The sequence below is a fragment of the Oryctolagus cuniculus genome, chromosome 15 (genome assembly GCF_051225735.1).
Source record: "Oryctolagus cuniculus isolate XC-2025 breed Fujian yellow rabbit chromosome 15, ASM5122573v1, whole genome shotgun sequence".
NCBI classification, from domain to species: domain Eukaryota; kingdom Metazoa; phylum Chordata; class Mammalia; order Lagomorpha; family Leporidae; genus Oryctolagus; species Oryctolagus cuniculus.
The window spans coordinates 53,568,540-53,585,656 of NC_142881.1; the positions used below are offsets into that span (position 1 = coordinate 53,568,540).

General features: G+C 36.4%; 1 protein-coding gene across 2 annotated transcripts in view; it reads right to left on the minus strand.

The window, feature by feature from the left end:
• Positions 1-691: 691 nt before the first annotated feature.
• Positions 692-17,117, minus strand: part of TMEM26 (transmembrane protein 26) — a 54,133-nt gene continuing 37,707 nt past the window's right edge. Inside the window, exons 5-7 of one of the 2 annotated variants that reach the window (XR_016221616.1) lie at positions 7,104-7,180; positions 6,716-6,800; positions 4,409-4,541 (exon numbers count right to left, since the gene is read on the minus strand). Coding sequence is in view for 1 of the 2 variants with exons in the window: in XM_002718471.6 (XP_002718517.1) it covers positions 4,120-4,541; positions 7,104-7,180 (499 nt within the window). In the remaining variant the exon portion in view is untranslated. Of the gene's footprint in view, positions 4,542-6,715; positions 6,801-7,103; positions 7,181-17,117 lie in introns of both variants that reach the window. The other variant, XM_002718471.6, reaches the window with a different exon arrangement.

The following is a 17,117-nucleotide window of genomic DNA, read 5'->3' on the forward strand; positions in this document are numbered from 1 at the left end:
AGTTCATATTGTAAGGCAATCTCTTCCTTAAAAATCATTATAAGTGATATTTGTATACAGAAAAGCTATTAATTCTCATATATTTCAGGATATTTTAAATAGTTTTCTTAGTTTTCAATATGCTCTTCTTGAGTGTTCAAGACTCTATCTCTTACAAATAAATGATAATTTTAGCTCCTTCTTTCCAATATCTATACCTCTCCTTTATCTCATATGATGGCGCTGGCTCCTTTTTTCCAGAAAATAAAACAATAACAACGTATTCATTATATGTTTTCCCATTGAGGAATGTTAGACTATTTATCTGTCAATCACTTATTTTTTGGCTTCTGGGTTTCATGTCTTACTCCTGATGATTTTTCCCATCCTCCCCATGCAAAAGACACATTCCATATTTTCTTTGAATATTTATAGTTTTCATTTTACATGTAGATCTTTAATTCATCTGGAACTTATTTCTATATATTGCATAAGATAAAAATCTAACTTTATTTTTTCCAGATGAATTGCAAAATTTGCCAACATCATTTACAAAATTGGTCAGCTTTTCCTCACTAGTTTGAAATGCCACTTTAATCATATTCTAGATAAATCAGTTATATTTCTTAAACCAGAGCTTAAAAACCATGAAGGAAATGAATTACAGAAGAGAACAAAGGCATGAAATGCTGGCAAAAAACAGACATTAAGATAAAGTTGTGCACACACTATTTAATGCATATAATAAAATACAAAGGTCATTCATAGTAAAATAGTATAGTATAAAGACTTCAGAGAAAATATTCTTATACTGTATTCTAGTAAAAAAAAGATTCAGAAGATATATACCCATAAATATAAGGCTGTAGCAGTTAAGTATTTAAACATTGTTTAAAGTTACTCCCTTCATACAGAAAGTTATTTGAAGCCTCAAAGCTGTAAACATCCTCCAGCTGCCTAGTTCAGCTCCCAATCAGATATTTCTGAGAGCCGATCAGAATGTCTACTAAGTAAAAAGCAAAGTCTGACATTAGAAAAAAATGCCAGTCTTTGTTTCTTGTAATTCAACGCTATTTTTTCACTTGCATCTCTGAAACTCTGCAGTATATTTCAACATCTCTCTCAGAGTAGAGTTAAGATGAAGAGTCCTGGATTTTGCAATTCTTTCTCTCTTTTAAGAGCAGAGTAGGTTAAGAGTCATCAAGATCAAATGCCAACGATGGTAAGAGTCAGTGTTCACCTCTGAGGCTTGGTGGAAATGCTGCAGTTTGTGCAAATACAACACATGTCTTCCCAGAGATTCTGAAAGTTTCTATTACACAATGAGTTATTAATTAATATCACAACAGTGAATCCTGCTATTCTTTGCCATATCAACAGATTAGAAAAAATGTTATTGACCAAGTCAAAAAAATTTTTTTTGTCATCACTTCAAGCTTAAATAAAAATTGACACAATAATCAAGTAAAAGGTGAGTTTTCTAATCTTGTTGTCTGTAATTCATCCAGTAAATGGTCATGAGATGATTTCGGCACAGTATTATTATAACATGTACACTGTGTTTTCTTACAAAAAGAATGTGTTTTTAGGAAGGACATTTAGCCTTCAATAAAGAAATTAAATAATAACAGTATCAATATTAGCAACAGCACCTATGACCACAAATGAGTCACTTCCAGCAGCCGTCGGGGATTGGCCTGTAGTGTGGCAGAGAGGTACGGTCTGCATCGCATCATACAGATGACGTGAGTCAGTCATCTTAGTACAAATGGAAGGCAAACAATCCCAGGATGTCACCATATGGAAAGTAACTGATGTTCTAGCCACTTTAAAGCAAACATTTGGATGTTTTAAAACATTACAATGTTCAGCAGTCTACAATAAAAGCATACATTTAATTGAATAAATTTTTAAGTTTCCTTTAGGGATATAATCTGAACTTACGGCTTTTTTGTAAATAAAGTAAACTAATATGGATTTTTTTTTTGTACTATAAAAACAGCCAGTCTATGGGAGTGGGAGTACTGGCAGTTAGGTTAACAAATGCTTCACTTAGCAGATTTTCCTGGAAAACTCTGCAGAATGTGTGTCTATTTTTGCTGCCATTAATTGCCAAGACAGTCAGTCCTGAGTGCTCTTTGACTTCCTGGCACTCTAAATAAAACTAGACTTTGGACAGGCTTTCTATTTCCCAGGCCTTTAGCAGGAGTGCTAATTACAAAATACTTTATTTAAACACGAGAAACTCATTCACGAAGCCAAGCCAAGTCTCAGATTTGAAAGCATTTAAAAATATCTTTGTAACAGCCGTATTACTTTATACTTGATCTATTTTTAGAGGCTTGTGTTTGTTTTGCTGGAAGAAAAAAATTAAAACATGACAAGTATGCCATGAGCAAATCTGCAATAATAAGCGGCACATACATGTTGTGGGAGAAAATATTCAACATGAAACAGTCAGCATAAAAACAGATTCTGCTAAAGGCTTTTTATAAATAGCAGTTATTATTTTTGCTTTCAATTGCTAAGCATTTTAAATAGCATGCCCTTAAAAGTTGTCAAGTTCTTTACTTCATATAAATATAATTCACTGATCTTGACTTGCATAAAATTATTATGGAAAAGTATTAATGTATTCTTTCATGTGTAATTTTACAATTATCGTATCGTTAAACCTAGAACCACAAGGAAGAAAAGAAAATAACTATAAAATATGCGTTGTACTGCATAGGAAACAGAATTTGTATATAAAACGTTTTATTGAAAGTTTTGAATGAATATCATGTCACACAGATATATAGATAAAATTGTCCCAATTGGTTGTCATTAGGTTACACACAATTAAGGGCATACTCTACCGTAAATGATCTGAGCATACTAACAGAGGAAGAATTACGTGTGCTTTGAAGCCTAAAAGAAGTTTTAGACTTGTTTGTCTCCCATAATTATTGCTATACATCCATGTGAAGTTTTACACAATACCTTTCAAAGCAAAAATCACTTTAAAAGTTTCTCAATCACTTCCATCGGAAAAGGATGGAGGTGTGTAATGGAAATACATGGCTCTCCCAGTGCTGGGAACTGAAGTCATCGTGCAGGGAGATGAAGCGGATTGCCTTGATTGCCACAATAGGACGGCTGTTGGCTGTAGGCGGGGTGGTTGCGGTCATCCGTGGTCATATTCCCTGAGACCAAAGGCCATCTCCAGTGGTGGCAGGTGAGAGGAGCTGCAATTATGGTTGTTGCTGCTGGCAAACACCAGAAACCATGGTAACGTTGACAGGGCCCCAAGCCCCTTTATACGCTGCTTCTGAACTTCTCAGCATCGGCTCATAAGATTCAACTTGGTAGTACAGGAAATGGTAAAATGGAATTCAGAAAAACACCGACGAACTCTGCAAATCACGTCTTTGCTTGCTTTTTACCAGTATTTGCTGTCTTTCCACCAATGGATACGTAATTGAAATGGCTTGCTGTGAACTTTATAGCACCCAAGCCAAAAGCAAGAAAGTTCCTAGAAGAGCATATGCGCCATGCCAGAAAACCACATCAACCCAGAAAAAAGATTTTCCTGGGAAGGCCTTCCCGGGGATGAATGGGACTTTATCTGGTATGGAAGCTGGGCAGAGATTTGTCACTGCTCACAGCCCACAATGAGGTAATGTTAAAGGCACTTTTCCCTTCATTTGTTCTGCATTCACTAAATGTACATTTTTGATGTCAGAGCACATTGCAGAAAAGATCAGAATAGATAGTCTGACAATGGAGCCAAAGTTCAAAGCGTCTGCATTTTCAGGTCACAGCTGTGACAGTTGTCTGCACTAAATCTTTCCAGGGCATATCACTATAACCTTGTCCATGGCTTTTCAAACAGTTCACTACAAGCAAATCATTTTAGTTGTTCAACAACTATAACATCTGATACCATCTCACACAAAGTTGTAGTAAAAGTCACTAATCAAAGCGCCTTCCAGTTGAAGAAAGAAAATTTCTCAGCTTTGATTGAACATCGCCTTTTTATGTTGTTCCTTTGAGAATCATTATATGCCAAAGAAGGGAGGGAAAAAACAGAGGGAGAGTCTGCCTCTAAGAAACCAGAAAGCCACATGTCCCAGTTGCTGTAGTGCTGTCAGTAAATTACTAGGGTGTGGAGTGGGAATCGGAGGCGGCAGGTGAGGCTTGCAAAGCAATAGCCAGGTCCTCCTTAGCCTCTCCCTGCCAGACCTCCAGGGAGGGCCCACTCTCAGAGTGCCGACCTTGGCACACAGGCTCTCCTTTGGAGCTTTTTGAATGCCTTTGCAAGGAAGCACGTGCTCCCAAAGCCAGCACCACCAAGCGGTAGAGATGCAGCACCACCACGAGGAAATTCTTCGCAGCAAAGAATACCAGCATCTGGTTGGTCACATTGAAGCAGGTCATCAGGATGAGGCGCAGAATGAGGAAGGGACCATCTTGGATGAAGACGCTGATTCCAATGTTCCACAGGTCCGCACTGTACTGGCAGAAGAACAGGCTAGGGAATCCCCGGGCTAGCACAGTGGAGGAGCACACGACATTCTGCACTGAAAATGCAAGACAGACCGGTTAACCTCTCTCTCTGTCACACAGAAATCCGAGACAAAATGAAATGGGGGTAGAAGTTAAACTGGGTTGACCCTAGTAAATGACTGAAAATGATTCTGTAATTTCATTCTATCCATGTAATATATTTCAGATTATCTGCTAGCTCTCACTGTGGGGACAGTACAGTTGAGTAAATTAGAGAGGATAAAGGAAGGTGCTATGTGCGTTCTTGCAGTCCACAGTGTAGGGAGGCAGTACTCACTGCCTCAAATCAGGGAGTCTGGCAACCTCATTTTCTAGCTGGCCAAATTCCTTAACCATTCTGGGCCTCAGTTTTCCTCTTTTGAAAACTGTGATAACAATGATATCTGTGAGGACTGAGAAGCCTAAATACTTAGTGGTGCATTTTGTTTCAAGGAGAACAACATGTGTGTCCCTTCTCTAGTTTCTCATTCTGTCTTTTGCTTGGAATAATGAATGACTTGTTTTGACTATTAACTTTGGGAGATGGACCAAACTAGATGTAGCCCAGATCATTCTAGATCTACCCTTTAAAATCTACCTATAGCCTAGTTGACTCACAGGTATACAGGGGACTACAAAAAGTTCATGGAAAATGGAATTAAAAGATGAGTTTATGTTAGTGCCCCCAAAATGATATCCTTGAATAATTTTTTCATAATACACATTGCCACAACCTTTTTGAAGAACTCTTGGATGTGTAATTTTTCTGTGGAAATTCAAGTCTTATATTCAAATTCAAACTTTATTCATGTCAAATATATTTTTTTAGTGCGGGAACAAGCCCATATAAATGCTTTGTTATTTGTATTTGTCTTAACTCCTTACTGCTTTTGTTTCACGGTTTACAAGAAAGACTGGATATAATTACTGATTTTTCTCATTGAACAAAAGGACGTCCAATCAACAGATGAAACTTTTTGTTTTAATTTCTAAAATGTAAATTTAATTCAGGGTCGAGGTCAGAAAATAATCCTTTTATAATAATGAAGCTGTCCATTTAGAGTTTCAAAACAAAGAATGCCTTCATCTATTGAAGTCTGAAAATATTATGAAGCTGCTTTGATATGAATGTTCATAATGTACTGTTTGTTGGAAAATACAATAGTGATTTAGTCAGAGGGTAACATTTGGTCTTTGTTTTTCAAACAGCTGTATAACATTATCACCCCCTGAAAGTGTACAAAATTTCTTTCTTAAATAAAAATTTTCTTAGCAAGGCTATAAACCACAAGATATGGGAGGGTGAGAATGGGCAGAATAAATAACAAAAGAAAAAAAATGACATAAGATCAGTAATATTCTTTCCTATGAAGTTAGGGTCAGGAAATGTTTGCCAAAGGACCTCCTGAGGGTATTGCTTGATATCTAGAGTGATGGCACCCAATATTCCGTAGATTCTATCTGAACAATGAATACAGTGTACCCTTTAAGGCATACTATGAAAAAAATGTGTGTGTGTGTGTGTGTGTGTGTGTGTGATTAGCAAACATCTGTTTCCTTCTATTCTGGTGACAATTTTGCTTCAAAAACCATATGATGAAGTCAAGGATGGGATCAGATCTCAGAGCTTATCAAAGCACTGCAAAGCTAAATATCCTTGTCCAAAGGATTAATTCTAATTCTGAGGCCATCAAATAGGGTGTCATAAAAAATAAGCCAGATGAAGGAACATGTCATTAGGGCATTCTATAATTTCTTCAGAGTAAAATGGCATCCAGGAGAATTCCCAAATCAAAATTCCAAGGTTTCAAGAAGCTTTCCATGCTGTAAAAATTTCCTGTATCTCTGTTGTCCAATATGGCAGCCATATGTGATAGTTGAGCACTTGACATGTGGCTAGTGTGAGTGAGTAATGGAGCTTTTATTTGATTTAGCTTTAATTAATTGAAATTTACAGAGTCACATGTAGCTAGTGCACAATGCAGTTCTAGATTACAATTAGTAAGAAATGGAAAACAGCTTACTTCTTGGAAAATCCTGGGGATTTATGACATTATTAAATTAAAAACAAATTCCAATTGCCATCACTGAGGAAAATTTTAGTTTTCCACTTTTGACTCTGAAACTATTCTTACTCTTACTGAAGTTCTAATACATGAGTTTGACAGAGGAATGAAAATGACCCCTTAAAAATATCAACGCCGGCTACCTGCTAAGCACTTTACATCTTCAGTCATCACAAGAACCTTCAAGCCCACTACTGTGATGATCATTTCCATTTCATGGAGTGAAACCTGAGGTATAGATAAAATTTCTAGTTTCAGAAGGATTTACAATTGTAAGTGTTGGAACATCTGTTTGATGTGAATATAAAGTTGTGTGATAATCCACTCAACTATCTTCAGCTCATCATACACTAGAATAGACCTACACATGGCACTCCTAAATTTCTATGTAATTTTTCTCTAAGCTAAGCTGGAACACTGGTGAATCAAAATGATAATCCTTTCAATCACCTATTTAGCAACAGAACATTCTGTAATCAAGAGTTGTAATTTTCTGTTCCTTTACAGGAACGTCAAGACAAAGACACCTACCTGCCAGGTCAAGTGGAAACTGCAGCATGCTCCAAGTCCATAAAATTAGAATGGCATAGACTAGTGCAGGGTTACTTCTAAAATGCAGAAAAAATTAATAATACAAAGAATGATCACATGCAGAAGAAAGAAATCTCAACACATATCTCTATATCTTTGAATAGATCACATATCTTTGAGTATATCGCTAATAAACTTCAAGCGAGTGGCTGCAATATCTGATTTATAAATCCATGAAAAAATCCATGCATGATCATAATGGAATAATGAAAAAAAATGGAAAGGAAAACATCTAAAGCTTCATACCTAACGCAGCACCAATGATGGCAAAGTTTCTTGGTTTCATATTGCTCTTCAGTTTTACAAAACCATGGAAATGTTAAGTGAAAGAAATGCTAGGAAAAATACTAAAGTATCAACATGGATTGTGGAGTAATTTCAGTAAGATTCAGAGGGAAAATTTGATAATTATTCTCTAATATCCCAAGACTCTAAATGAAGAGACATCTCAAAAGGGCTAGATGATGTTCACAAATTAAAACTTGGCATGTTAAAGAAAATCATACTGATGTACAATAAAGTGGAGGATTGACATCAGACACTAGCCTAGTAGGCTAGCAATAGGTCTGTTTCATTCACCAGTGGATCCGAAGTACCTAGAACAGTGCCTAGCAACTAGCTGGCACTCAACATACATTTGTAGATGAAATGGTTAAATGTACAAAAAAAGAGCCTTTCTTTGGGCAAATATATAAATGTGTTAGACCTAACAGAATGGACTCAAAGACTGACATCAGAAAGAACCGAGGTAATAGAAATGTAAAATATATTTTAAAAGTACCAAAGTCATATAAATTCTTGTCAAAAACACAGAGAAAGTTATCCATTTGAGACCAGTGGTGTTAACAACAGATTTGATTTCCATCTTCTAACGAGAGTGATTTTCAGATTGGAGAGGCCTAGAAAAGCATCAGGGAAGAATAATGGAAACTAAATGAAATGAGGTGATTTTCAGGGATATCTTTAAATGCTTCAAGTGTTGAAACCAAGCAAAATTAAATCTCAAAACTCAGAGAATTTGTAAATGCTATTTCTAAGCCATCATTATCTATCTTGGTGGTTAATGGTGGACACAGCTGGATGACAGGAAAATGAAGTCTCAACTTTCAAAATGAAGCAGAAATATATCTTAAAGTACAAAAAATACATTATTATTAATCCCTTATTAGATGATATAAGTGATTCTTTAAAAGGTTTCTGAGGGTCCTTATGGAAGAACACAGTAATGACTAAACATCAGCACAGGTTCTCTAAGAACAATTGTACCCAACTCAGCTCATTTCCTCGTTTTTATATAATAGACTTAGGATTACCAAGCAGGAAATGCCATATAAATTGATAAGACATTCGTATGTAAACAAGGCTTCTAAGAAAAATCTCCCATCGTGACCCTCTTAACAAAATTAAGAAATGCTCTGGGTGTGGGTGTTGTCAGGTTAATTCCTAACTGAAAATAATTCCCCAAAGGGAGCTCTGTATTGGGCTATTGCAGGCTCAACTGTGATTCTGTTCCACTTCACATTTCGTCAATGACTTGGTGATGAGAAACTTCTCATGTGCGCATGTGACATGGAGCTTCAGTAGAAAACCACTACCGTGAAGACTCAATCAGGAATTTGCAGGATGTAACAGGATAACCTAGTGGATAGTATAGGATCAAAGAGATAGCTTTTCACAGTCACAGCCATGAAAAAGGTTCAGGGATTTTCCATTACTATTATCTAATTACAAGTCCACAGCGTGACATGATTCATGATTTTCCAAATTCAAATGGAATCACAGGTCACTTTACAAGAAATGTAAAATTCTAGAATTGTAAGTAGAAGTGCCTTGGAAATGCACACTTCTCTCTCTTTACGATGTCTATACAGAGAAGATTTCCAATAAGTGATTGAATTTTAAAATAATGTTACCTATAATTTCTGGTCTAAGACTTACACATTAGATAGTTTTCTAAATATTTAAATCTATGAGCACATGTAATCCTCATACCAACTCAAAAAGCAGATGCAAATATTAGTTGAGCAAATTTGCCCATATTAATATGGTTATTTGTTTTAGGAGTAGAAACCAAAACTGGAGAGCTTGTTTCAGTATCACCCTTGCAACCATTACACAGTACTACTTTCATTAAATAAATGGAATATTTTAGCCTTCTATAATATTCAGAACATAAACAAAATACTGTGTGTTGTGTTTTACGTTTTAGGAAGAACATTTATAAAGTTATTTGTATTAAAAGGAAATATCTACAGAGGCTGGCGCTGCGGCGTCGTGGGTAAAGCCACTACCTGCAGTGCTGGCAACCCAGCTTCTCCACTTCTGATCCAGCTCTCTGCTATGGCCTGAGAAAGCAGTAGAAGATGGCCCAAGTCCTTGGGCCCCTGCACCCACGTGGGAAACCTGGAAGAAGCTCCTGGCTCCTGGCTTCGGATCGGTGCAGCTCCGGCCACTGTGGCCAACTGGGGAGTGAACGAGCTGATGGAAAACCTCTCTCTGAGCTCTCTCTCTCTCTGCTTCTGCCTCTCTGTAACTCTGCCTTTCAAATAAGTAAGTAAATCCTTCAAAAAAAAGGAGATGTTGGGGGCAGTTGTTTGGTACAATGATTAAGATGCAGCTTGGGAAGTCCACATTCCACTTTGGAGTTCCTAGGTTCAAGTCCCAGCTTCGCCTTTTTTTTTTTTTTAAGATTTATTTATTTATTTGAAAGGCAGGATTACAGAGAAAGAGGCAGAGAGAGAGAGAGAGAGAGAGAGAGAGAGAGAAAGAGAGTCTTCCTTCTACTGGTTCACTCCCCAGATGGCCACAACAGCAGGTTCTGGGCCAAAGCTAGGAGTCAGGAGCGTCTTTTTGGTTTCCCACATGAGAGCAGGGCCCCAAGGCCTTGGGCCATCTTCTACTGCTTTCCCAGGCCATAGCAGAGACAAGCTTCACTTCTAAGTCTAGCCTCCTGCTAACATGTATCCTGGGAAGGCAGTAGGTGATGGCTTAAGTATTTGGGTCCCCGTCACCCATATGGGAGACTTGAATTTCTGCCTCCTAGCTTCCACCTTGTCAACCCAGGCTGTTGTGGGCATCTGAGGAGTGAATCAGTAAATGGAATCTCTCTATCCACCTATCTCTGTCTTTCCAAGAAATAAAAAATAAATAATTTTTTTAAGGAGAGACTATGGGTACAGAGGGGTAAGCCACCAATTGGGACACACACATCCCATATCAGAGAGCCTGCAACAAGTCCTGGCTACTCTGCTTCCAATCCACCTTCCTGATAATAAACCTAGGGGGCAGTAGGTCATGGCTCAAGTGCTTCAGTCCCTGCCATCAGCATGGAGATCCAATGGAGTTTCTGGCTCCTGGCTTTTGCCTGCCCCAGCCCCAGGTATTGCAGGCATCTGAGGTGTCAATCAACAGATAGAGGATCATTCTGTCTCTTTTTCTCTCCTTCTCTGTCTATCTTTCAAATAAACACAATTTTTAAAAAGCTGGGGTGGGAGAAAGAGAGACTAGAATGAGAAGGGAACTCATAGCTGTGTCATATGTGCAATAAGTAAGGAAACTGAAAACTACAGAAAATAATGCAGAAGCTTTATTTTGTGTGTTTAAACAAGTATAATGTGAAAGAGAAATTAAACTTATATCTTGTAACTTCAGAGTACTAAAAAGAATTTAGCTGCACCTGTAAGAATCCAAATTTCATCACAATGGATAAAAGTACTTTCTAATAATATTATTACAAAAGAGACTAAGTTGTGACTTGGGTTAATATGTTCTTTAGTAGTGGAATTTTTCAGTCTATAGAACAACTTCTTGAGAATATTTTAGAGAGGATTTTTCAGTAGATGCCAAATAGATGGTGATTTTGATGATTCCTCTAATCCCACATGGCAATAATTCTACCAAATATTCATGTACAGTTTGTCTGCAAGGCAGCAGAAAGCAGTGGTAAAGTGTGGACTTTTGTGTCAAGTCACCAGGATTCGCACCTTCATCAGAATCATAGGATGGGGCTTCAATTTCATTTGGTAATGTGCTAGCTATATGGATCTTAACAAGTATTTTAACATCTGTATGCTTTAATTTTCTCATCTCAATTTGAGAATGAGAAAAATCATAGTCATTGGATTTATGTGATTTTATTAAATATAATATTGATATTTGGTAAACATATGAAGCTCTTAAAATAGCATCTAACTCAGGCTAAGTATGGTAGGTCACTGCAAATTAGTTAGTTTATATCACATGTAAACTTGAGACTTTCTTAATTCCTTTTGCCTGATACTCTTACTTTTAAAATAGTGATAATGATAGTGTCTTCCTCATAGTGTTAAATTGAACACTAAATAACTTATGAAACTAAAATCCTTAGAAGACTTCTTGGCACATAAAAAAGTAACAAATAAACATTACCTAATATTTGCTTCTTTTATTAATGTTATGTCAATATACTTCTTAAAATCTTTGGTGTTAATTTCATCATCATACAAAATAGGAATCCATTTTAGCCTAACTCTACCACTAATTAAATCCAATGCTCACTGTATAATAATGAATGTATGCTTTTTCATATACATACATTATCTGTGCACAAAGAAATGACAGAATAGTGTGAGTGTTAAGAAATGCATTTGTAAAACACATATATTAGTGAATGTATGAGAAATAACTTCAGGAAAATAAGTCAGGAAAACTTTTATGCAGTCAGATATATTTATTAGATGAGAGAGATAAATACTCAGGAAGACTAAATGCTGGCATGTGAATAAATCACTGTGTTTAAATGACAAAAACCTCAAGATTTGCAAAGAAATTCTGTGGTGGGTTTATCCATCACTGTCTCATGTGTGACATCTGCCTTCATAAATGCGAACTGAGAAACATGTAGGCAGAGAATGGACTTATAAAGGGAAAAAGGGCCTTAAAAATATAATTATTGATGTATATCACTTCTCTACTTGGAAGACTAGGAGGATAGAAGACAGGAATTTGGTGATTCAATACACCCATTCTAGTGGGTGAAAATTAGGAAGAATAGGTCATATTTTGGCAATTTTATAACTGTTTCCTTCAGAAGTGGAAATATTCCTATAGATAAGAGAGAATCAATGAGTAGAATTCATCTACTTTTCCAAAAAGTGACAAACATCTTTAGAGAAAAGAAAGCAAAGTGTCACTCTATGCCAGTAGAAATGTTTCATCAAAAAATATGAAAAGAAATAAGAAAGAAACAGGGTAAACAAAGGAAGATGTATCTGGTCAGATATAATGAAATATTAGTAATGCTATGGGAAAATGGTCAATGTTCAAAAAAAGACTGCATGGAGTAATCTTCAAAAGTATAAATGGCCTGTGGACCCTTCCTAGTACTGATATTGAATTTCATACTTGTGAAAATATTGGGAAGTGTAGCAAAATGAGAAGTTCAGTAAATTCTTTTCCCAATAAACAAATATAACACCAGGCAAATTGCCCAAAATTACCATTCCAGTGTCTGAAAATCATCCAAAGACAAACAATAAATTAGTAACAATTATTCATGAAAACACGGAAGAACTTCAGGTAGGAACAGTGGGAATCTGCAGCATTTCCCATGGACATTGTCATATCCTCAGAATGGCTACATTAAGGACAACTTACACTGGGTAGAGTTAAACAAGGAAAGCAGAATTTATTCAAGACTGTTCCAATAAGAGAGATAGATCATTCCAATATGGGAGAGAGACTGAATAGTCTAGAACTTCTTAACTCTGCTGAAATTAAAGGTGGGAGAGTTTTTAAGCACTGGGGTGAAAGTAACCTGATGTAAAAGTACTGGAGGATGTTAGAATGGAAGTTCATCAGCATGATTAGGCCTTTTTTATTTGCTAATAGAGACTTATGGAAGTTGGGCTCTCCCTTCCCTCCCCTCCCCACCCACCACCCCAAACCATGTACACAGACTGGTGAGTAGGGACTCTACCTCCGTAAGACATTTAGTCCATTCTTTACATATATTCCATTACTTAGTACATTTCAGTGATGGTTTCCAGGTCCTTACGGGTAGACATTCTTCCTTGTAAACTGGTAAGAGGTTGGGAGAGTGGGCAAAGAAAGAATTTATGATTTCAAGTTTTTTAAAGTAAATACTCAGGGAAAAGTAAAGTTAGTAAATTCTCTAGGAAAAGTAAAGCCTGCAGTCACAAAAACCTTGTGAAAAGTTTATGCAAGTTGCAAGAACATTAAAACCATGTAGACCAGTCAGAGCAGTGGTTTTACCAGGGAGGAATTGGCAGTGGAAACCAACTGTGGTCAGCAGGTGCTGACCGATGGGAATTGCAGTATGAAATCTCATACTCAGAAGCAAGGTCAATAAACGTAACAAACTTGATTAGAAATGGATGGGAAAATCCATAGCTTCTATCTGAGGTTGCAATCCCTGTTGGGATAAGTGGTGAACTTTAAATTTAATGGAGAGAAATAAGAGAGCTATAGAAGAGCTAAATAAGTTCTCCTGTATGCTTGCCTGACTGAGCAATTGCAGGCATTTACAGGGAAAACCCAAGAGACCCAGTGGCAAATAAAAGTTGAAGTAGACATGAAAACATCCTGAATTTAAAATGTGCTAGGAAGTGGGGCCTTTCCTTCCACAAGCCCTTTCCTCCCATATTAGGTTTGCCTTGTTATGTGGAATAATACTTGAAACTATGTTTTATTAAAATATATTTTATCTTTCATTGAAATCACCTGTTATGTTTGTTTGCAGACTGGCAACTTTTTTGCTTCTTCTCAGAAATAACAATTTTCAAGTATTGTCTTCCTCTTCAAGAAACTGAGCAGCAACACTCTATTTGTGCTAGAAAGTTCTCTGGTTTTGATTCTAATAAGAAAACCACTTATGTTTCTCAAATAAATAAATAAAATTTGCTACCCAAACCATAAACAGATCATCAGAGGTTAGAAGTCGTAAGAGCTGTGTTTGAGCACAATCTGACTAAATTACTGGCTGACCACAAACTACACAGATATGACTGTAGCATGCCACACTGAAAGTAAAACTAAGAATTAAAAGCAAACAAAAAATAAGATCTCCGTAGATTCAAGGAAAGAAACCTGACGTAGTGATGATGGTGGTGGTGGCTGCCTGGGGATAATACATTGTTACAAAATATCACCCAAATGAATGTTTTTCAAAAAAGTAAGTGATATGCAAAAAAACAAGCGTTGTATGACCTATCCTTGGGGAAGGGAGGCAGTCAGTAGAAACTGATCCTAAGGGCCCCAGGTATTGTATTCAGCAGAAACAGACATCAAAACAACTATTATAATCGCTTTCAAAGAAAGAAAGAAAGCTATGTTTCATAAAGTGAGGCAAATCTAAAGCAATAGCTCAACAAATAAGTAAGGGCAGAGAAACTCTGAAAAGGATTAAACAGAATTTCTGTAGCTGAAATGTAAAAATGGGAGTGCAGAGTTCACCACATGGACTTACTCTTCACACTACCTCTAGAATTGAGATGGCAGAAGAAAGGATCAGGGACCTTGAAAATAGATCAATGGAAATTATCTTATCTGAAGGACAGAGGGTAAGTACGATTGAAGAATAATTACTAGAATCTAAAAGACCTATGAAATGTGACCATGTTGTTAATAAGAGTTCCAGATGGAGGAAGAGAAAAAAGAGCAGAAAAATATTTAGAAATACAGTGGTTGAAAAATTTGATGGAAAATATATACAAATCCAGGAAGGAAAAAAAAAAAAAAAAAAAAAAAAGAACTGGCAACAAAGAGATCTACCCTTAGATCTATCACAGCCAAATTACTGGAAGACAAAGGAGAAAAGAAATCCTTGAAGATTGTTACAGAAAATCGATTCATGAAAAGTACGGGATAAAAACAAAATAAGTCATGGCTGATATCTGATCAGAAACAATGAGGGCCAAAAGACAGTTGAACAGTATATATATATAATGTGCAAAGGAAATACTGTCTATATACCAAACTACCCTTCAATTATAAAAGCAAAACAAACACATTTCCAGGTAAAGAAAGGGAGAATTTGTTGCTAGCAAATTTGCTTTAGAAGAAATATCAGGTGTTTTGTTTTCTTCCACAAGTGCCATACTAATTTTTCTGCATTTTCCCAATTTTAGTGAATGTGCAACCGAAGCAAGCATGAAAAATTAGGTTTTTAATGAAGTCTTTGAGGCTATTTATTTTAATACGTGGGAAGACATACTTATGTTGGGATACTTCAAAAATTTGTGGAAATTAAAAGATAAGTTTATTTTTGTGGAAAAAAAACTTTTGAAAGCCAATGCATATGTATATAATAATAATAGCAAAAAGGAGGGGGAGGAAATGGAGCTATAAGCAATCGAAGAAATGGAACAATGGAGCCATGAGCAAATACAGCATTATTGTTATGCTTTCCTGGAATTAGGTTAGTATTAATAAGGAATCAAGTGCAACGATTGAAATTGTACATTGTAGTCCATGGATTAACCAGGAATAATAGGCCTTATATGGATATAGGATCTTTGTAGATATGACAGCATCCTTAACAAGAAAAGGGAAATTTGGAGACATAGACAGACGCGTTGAGGAAAAAGATAGAAATTAGAGTGACCAAGGATTGCCAGATGGCACTAGAAGCTAGGAGGGAAGCATAGAGTAGATTCTTCCTCAGAGCCTCCAGTAGAAACCAAAACCCCAATTTTGGATTTCTACATTCTGGAGCCATGGATGGGAACAAATTTCTGTTGTTTGACACCATGATATTTTTGGCACTTTGTTATGGTAGCCCTGGGAAGCTAATGATACAAGCAAATTAAAAAACAAAGATTTAATTGACTGAAGAAGAAGAAATGCAAGACACCAATATATGGTGTTTGTAAGGGAAAACATTTAGATACAAAGATGCAAACAGTCTGATGTAAAAGAATGGAAGAAGTATAATCTCATGCCCATAATAAGAAAGTTAGAGTGTGTATATGCATATGAGACAAAATAGATTACCATACAATAATACTAGTGGAGAAAAAAGTGACATTTTATAAAGAAAATGGTTACTACATCAAAAGTACATTAAACAACTTTGATGTGTAGGCATGGGTGTTTAGCCTAGCATTTGGGGCACCAATTGGGATGCTTGTGTCCCATACTGGAGTGACTTAGTTCAATGTCCATCTCTGGTTCCTGACTCCAGTTTTCTGCTGATGTGGACCCTGATGGCTAGTATTGATGGCTCAAGTGGTTGGGTTCTGTTCACCCACGTGGGAGACCTGGCTGTCAGCTTCAGCCCTGGCCCTGCCAAAACATTGTAGGAATTTGAGGTGTGAACCAGTGGATGAAGGTTCTCTCCTTCTATCTGTTGCTATCAGTATGCCTCTCAAAAGTAAATGTTTACACACCTAAAAACAGAGCCTAAAATACATAAAGCAAAAACAACCTAGAATGTTTAAAAGAACAATAGACATTTCAACAACGAGAGTTAAACATTTCAATATCCTGCTCTTGATAATTGATAGAATAAGTAGACAAAATCAGGTTATTGAAGATTCGAACAACCCTGTCACCAACTTTCTAATGTTTATAGAACATTCCATCCAACAGCAAGTAAATACACATTCATCTCAAGCACACGTGGAATATTCTAAGGATAGGCTATATGCTAGACAGTAAAATGAGTCGCAGTGTTTAAAAACCAAAACAAGTTAAGCTATAGTCTCAGATTGTAATATTATTAAATAGAAAATAACAACACACAAAATACCTAGGAATTATTATATATGTGGAAATTAAACTATTTGCCTGAATACCCCATGCGTTAAGGAAAAAATCACCAGAAAAATTGAAGATTGCTTTTAACTATATTAGATAAGAAGAAAACATACCAAAAGTTATGGGACGATAGTAAAGCAGTGTTTGGAAGGAAATTTGTAGCTCTGGATGCCTACATTAGGAAAGAAGAAAGGTCTC